The sequence below is a fragment of the Rutidosis leptorrhynchoides genome, chromosome 1, assembly GCF_046630445.1.
Source record: "Rutidosis leptorrhynchoides isolate AG116_Rl617_1_P2 chromosome 1, CSIRO_AGI_Rlap_v1, whole genome shotgun sequence".
NCBI lineage: Eukaryota > Viridiplantae > Streptophyta > Magnoliopsida > Asterales > Asteraceae > Rutidosis > Rutidosis leptorrhynchoides.
This window is the reverse complement of record NC_092333.1, coordinates 35,311,660-35,317,792: the sequence shown is the minus strand read 5'-3', so window position 1 is coordinate 35,317,792 and position 6,133 is coordinate 35,311,660. Positions and strand designations below refer to the sequence as shown.

At 35.2% G+C, this 6,133-nt stretch overlaps 1 protein-coding gene across 1 annotated transcript; it reads left to right on the top strand.

The window, feature by feature from the left end:
• Nucleotides 1-1,200: 1,200 nt before the first annotated feature.
• Nucleotides 1,201-5,879, top strand: LOC139858374 (disease resistance protein Roq1-like). Its single transcript, XM_071847258.1, has 4 exons — nt 1,201-1,688; nt 1,817-2,909; nt 3,021-3,347; nt 4,302-5,879. The coding sequence occupies exons 1-4, from the start codon at nt 1,201-1,203 to the stop codon at nt 5,877-5,879; spliced, it is 3,486 nt and encodes a 1,161-aa protein (XP_071703359.1).
• Nucleotides 5,880-6,133: the final 254 nt, after the last annotated feature.

The window sequence follows — 6,133 nt, the reverse complement described above, 5'->3', positions numbered from 1 at the left end:
TTACCCTTCTTCATGTTATTATCTCTTACAACCGACCTTTACACCGCCAATCACCCTCATTTTTGCACTCGAACCAATTTTAAATCTCTATGATTCGAAATAGGTCCGATCAATCATCATTTTTGGGACATAGTAGTTATTCATTTGAAGATGAATATCGTCAAGTGTTAATTATAGACTCCTTAAAACATGAAAACACCCCAGTCACCCTCATTTTTGCACTCGAACCTATTTTAAATCTCTATGATTCGAAATAGGTTTGATCAATCATATGTTTGGGACGTGATAGTTATTCATTTGAAGATGAATATCTTTAAGTGATGATTATAGGCCCTAGTCACCCTCATTTTTGCACTCGAACCTATTTTAAATCTTTTTGATTCGTAACGAGGTGGGGTGATGAGGTATAAATACACCATCCTCTCATAGTTTACATAACCTTTTCACCATTTGTAACAAACCCTCACCACACAATTAAATTAACACACAACAAGTGTATTCACCTCTCCCTTCTCTCAATCTCCCTAACACATGTAACCTTCCTCCTCATCAATTTTGGCACCAAGCTCTGCTTGATTTTTCTACTGCATTTGTTAATCATCCTATCACCTTCATCATTTACAAACAGCATACATACACATAAATACAACAACATATACAATCCGTGACAGCAATTAACACTACATAAACACGAATTCAACCGAAATAAGAATTACAGTTATTTCATTATATTTGTTCAACTTATCCTTGTTTTATCATCTTTATTTATCCAGTAACACCATTTATAAAGTTATATTATAAACATGCACTGATCTGCTTAATTAAACTACTACTTGTTTTAATTGCTAATGCAAAAGTCATTTACTAGACTTTTAACTTTTTGAAGAATCAATTCACATTTGATATTCAGAACTTCAGGTATTCTTTCTTGCTACTCATCACTTGTCCATTTATATAAATCGGCTGGTTTATATTTATCCAACCTAGTTGCAATTTTATATACTAACATCTTTATTTAGCAATGTTCAACTCAAAGTATTAAACTATTGTTGTTGAAGTTATTTCTAGCTAATGTTAAAATGTGATAACATACCATCTGAGTACTCTTTGTCAATATATCTTGAACTTTATAGTTGTAATCTATATATTCGTTTTCTCAAATCTTCACATGTAATTACAGGTTTCATCAGTAGTCCTGTAATGGCTTCCTCTTCTTCTTCCGCTCCCATTGGATGGAAATATGATGTCTTTGTAAGTTTTAGAGGGGAAGATATTCGTAAAAGCTTCATGGATCATCTTTTCAAAGATTTCGAGCAAAAAAGAATTCATGCTTTTAGAGACGATAACAATTTACCTAGAGGAGAAAAGATATTTCCTCAACTCTGCAAAGCCATAGAAGAATCTAGGATATTAATCGTAATCTTCTCTAAAGGTTATGCATCTTCTTCGTGGTGTTTGAGAGAACTTGTTAAAATACTCGACTGTAAGAAAATGGAAAAATCAAAGCATGAGGTTCGAACAATTTTCTATGATGTTAAGCCTGATGTGGTTAGAAAACAGATAGGGTGCTACGCAGAAGCTTTTGAAAAACATGAAGCCTTAAATAGCACAGAGGTGGTTGATTGGAAGAAAGCTTTATCCATGGCAGCTGACTTATCTGGATTGGATCTTCAAGACATGACAAATGGGTAACTAATTTTGTTGTTATTCCTTTTGATTTATACCCTTTAATTTACGTAGATAAATCCTCTCGATATCTAGTTGTTGTATCAAAAGTAATAAGGATATATGGTTGTGATTCTTTCTTATTCAACAGGTATGAGTCAAAGTTTATTGACATTATCACCAAGCAAATCCTCATGATTACTAGCCATTCTCCCTTCTCTGTTAATGAGAACCTTGTAGGTGTGGATGCGCGTGTAAATAGAATGAACTTGTTTCAGTTTATTGGGTCTAGTGAAGTTCACATGGTTGGAATATGTGGTGTTAGTGGAGTAGGAAAAACAACCCTTGCCAAAGCTATTTACAACTTAATGTATATCTACTTTGAGGGAAGTTGTTTTTGTGAAGATATACATCGAGTCTCAAAACGTCAAGTCCTAACTCATTTTCAGAAGCAGATTATTATAGACATCACGAAAACAAAACCTGTAAAAATTTCAAATGTTAGTCAAGGGATTGCATCAATTGAGAGGATGATGTTATCCAAGTCTATCCTGCTGGTCTTGGATGATGTGCGTAGTCGGAAGCAGTTAGAAGCACTGGCTGGTTCACGTAATTGGTTTTATCCTGGAAGTTTAATTATTTTCACCAGTCTAGACAAACAGTTGCTAAGATCTCATAGAGTAGATAGAATCTATGACATTGAATTTCTCAATGATGTTGAATCTCTTGAGCTCTTTACTTCATATGCCTTTAAGAAAAAGCGCATTACTAGTCGCTTTAGAGAGCTTGCTGAAAAAGTTATGAAATATGTAAAAGGTCACCCTCTGGCTCTCAAAGTTTTGGGTTGTTTTTTGTATGAAAAAACTGTGGATGAATGGGTTAGCGAACTGGATATGCTAAAATTACATCCTAATGATAAAATACAAAAGGTGCTTCGTAGAAGTTATGATGGCCTAAACTTCAATCAGAAAAAAATCTTGCTTGATATTGCATGTTCGTTTGTTGGTTCAGACAGAGATTTAGTAGCAAGTGTACTAAATGGTTGTAATTTTTATGCCGATACCAATATGAGAGTTCTAGTTGACAAATGTTTGATCACGATTTCAAGCAATATGTCACTTCAAATGCATGACTTAATTCAAGCTATGGCAAAGAGAATTGTTCGTGAAGAATCTACCATGCATGGAAAGCAAAGCAGGTTGTGGATTTCATCTGAGATTTTTGATGTTATGAGTGGAAATGAGGTAAGATGTGGCATATGATTATTATCCTTCTGATTTTCACTTTAATACATAACTATAAGTTACATATATTGATCTCTCAGTAATAAATTACATGTTCTTGCTTGTATGCAGGTAACACTAACAGAATCCGTTGAAGTTGTAGATCTTATGTTAGAAATATCTACTCAAAAGATTCATATAAATGCTAAAGCTTTTGCACAAATGAAGAAAATGCGCATCTTGAAAATTTATCATCCGATAAACACTAGACGGTGCTTTGCATTATCAAACATGAATGTGAAATTCTCTGGAGGTTTAGAGTTTTTGTCCAATGAGCTAAGGTTGCTTTATTGGATTGGATGTCCTTTTAGCTTCTTACCTTTAAGTTTTTATCCGAAAAACATTGTTGCCATTGACTTGTCTTATAGCAACATAGAACATCTTTGGACAACATCCAAGGTATTTATGTGTTCATACTTCATAGTAGCAGAACTTAGAACTTGAATGTAAATTTTAGGAGGGGGGAAATTTATATATGCATATTTTCAATGAAAATATCAGTCCTAATTGTAGATCATCAAAGTTAGTTTTTTGAACTTACGATACTTTTTTAGTTAAAAATTGATTTCAGTTGAAAAATGAACGAGGGACACGGAAAAGATAAGTAAATTCTTGTTAAATTTAAATTGTGTGAACCTTCGTCATTTTTGGTCCAAGGATAAAGCAATCGCTTCTCGGGGAGAACTCGGCAAAGACTTTCGAAGGAGGTCTCGGAAACTCGGGGAGTTCTCGGGTAGAACTTGGATGTTGACTAACGTTGACTTTTTAATATATAGATAAAAAAAATTAAAATATATAGTATAAAGTGTATATATTTAATGAGAACATTAATATTAAATAAATTAAAATAGAGGGTTAAAAGTGTATATTTAAATAGAGTAGAGGGTTAGTTTGGTAAGTACAAGGGGTTAAAAGTTAAATTGAAATAAAAATCGCAGCTCTCATTTGAGTTGACTGAGTTTATCCCCAATTTATGATTTTTAACTGATTTTCCGATTTTTCCCGATTTTTCAGCCGTTGACCGAGTTGACTCGGCCGCTGATCGAGATATTGGCCGAGCCAGGGCCCGAGAACTCGGTAGCCATTTTAAACCGAAAACTTCCTGAGTTCTCGGTTAAGTTGGCCGAATTTTTGCAACACCGTTTTGGTCATATCTCTCGTACGGTCTCCGATTTAGTTGATTCAAAAGTCCAAACATTCGTAACTCAAGAGACTTCTATTAGTTACTGAAGGTTAAGTTGTGGGGGGGGGGGGGGGGGGGGGGCCTCCATGCCCTTTAAAACATCCGCCCCTTCCTGTTCATACTTATTTTCGGTTTGAATCCTAACGATCTTCATTTTCACTTGATTTCAGTGTTTTTTAAGGTTGAAAGCAATAAAGCTACGTCACTGTGGTATGCTCATGAGTACCCCCGACTTCACAGAAATTACAAATTTGGAAGAGCTGATTTTTGAAGGTTGTATACGCTTGACTAATCTTCACCCATCAGTTGGAATGCTAAAGAGGCTTGTTGTATTAAACATGGAAGACTGCAAAAGCCTCAAGAGTTTTCCTTGTAAAGTGGAAACGGAATCTCTCAAAGTTCTAAATCTCTCGGGGTGCTTAAAGTTGAACTGCCTACCTGAAAGTTTGGGCAATATCAAGACCTTAGTGGAGCTTCACGTTGATAGAACTTCCATAACAGAACTCCCTTCATTTGTATACTCTATGAGAAACATTGAATTATTGTCATTTGGTCAATATAAGAGGATTCCGTCTACATGGTGTCGTTTAATCTGTCTTCCTTTTCATATATCAAGTAGACAACAACTTCCCCAAAGTTTAGTATGGTCTTCATTAGCTTGTTTGACTTTGTTAAAGGAATTGGATCTAAGATACTGCAATATATCGGAAGTGCCTGATAGCATCGGAGGTTTAGCACATCTAAATGTATTAAGATTATGTGGGAATAGTTTTACTAGTTTGCCTACAAGCTTAAGTCAACTTTCTCTTCTGGAACATCTTTTTCTACATGGTTGCAGAGTTCTGGAAGTGGTTCCTGAACTTCCTCCTCAAATAAAAACTCTTAATGTAAGTCAGTGCACATCCTTGCGTGAACTATCAGACCTTCCACCAAGAATTAATAGGCTTTTTGCAAGTGATTGCACATCTTTGCGCAAACTGTCGGAACAACTCAATCTTGGTCACGTGTTTTTTTCCTGCATTTTCATGGGATATCCAAAATCATTGGACAATCTTACTGTACAAGAAAGCCAGGGTTCTATGTCACAGTGGCCTCTTCTTCTAGACTCATCTGTGACTTCAGATGGGTCTAGAAACCAGTTTTTTTCTCTACTTCATTATTTGTCTTTTCAGATTTACAAAAGTGAGATCTTCCAAGCTCAAGGAGATCATGTCTTTCCTAAGCTGTTGAATGTAATATATCGTGGAAATTGCGTTCCACAATGGTTTACAAATCAAAGTAAGATGAAACGTGTAAAGATTGATTTACCTTCCAATTGGCATTACCGTAACGTTATCGGATATGCAACTTGTGTTGTTTTCACACCCAAGAAGTATTTCAACAACATATGCATGTACCATCACAATATAGAATACTTAGTGAACAACTTTGATGGGGCTTTGTTATATGGTTATACTCTAAATAGGTGCCCCCCTCGCGGGGCTGAGTTGAAAAGAAAATGTAAGTCAGATATGATATGGTTTCATTATACTGCCACTAGTTGGACATTTAAGAACGCAAAGGAGTTTGTTACTTTTTCATTCAGATACCATGCAAATGTTGAGGTGAAGGAGTGCGGTGTAAGATTTGTTTATCGTGAAGATCGACAAAAAGGAATTGACTCGGGTATGATTCAAGATATCCCAACTCCAACAAAAGATAGAGGCTACTTCCAGTTAGAAAAGTCTACGTTCACATGTGCATGGTAGTCCGATTAAGAGACAGTAGTGTAATTTATTTCTTGATCGGTTTTTGACATTTTGTACAGTGAACATGAAAAAAAATCTCCGGTTCATCATTTTGTGTAAGTAAAACAATGTAGCTAGGAACTTAATATTATGTTTGAGCACTCGTGCATTGTGATTAGCATATGTAAAATATTTTATCTATTTCTGGGGTCGGATTATTTGACGATATAATAACTGGTGTAGTATTGTATCGAAACAGAATTCCACAGTATTTT

Excerpts from the sequence above, each read along its gene's own strand:
- LOC139858374 (XM_071847258.1), top strand. The coding sequence starts at position 1,201 with ATGGCTTCCTCTTCTTCTTCCGCTCCCATTGGATGGAAATATGATGTC. Across the intron at positions 1,689-1,816 it reads CTTCAAGACATGACAAATGG|GTATGAGTCAAAGTTTATTG; the intron begins GTAACTAATTTT and ends CTTATTCAACAG. Across the intron at positions 2,910-3,020 it reads ATGTTATGAGTGGAAATGAG|GTAACACTAACAGAATCCGT; the intron begins GTAAGATGTGGC and ends GCTTGTATGCAG.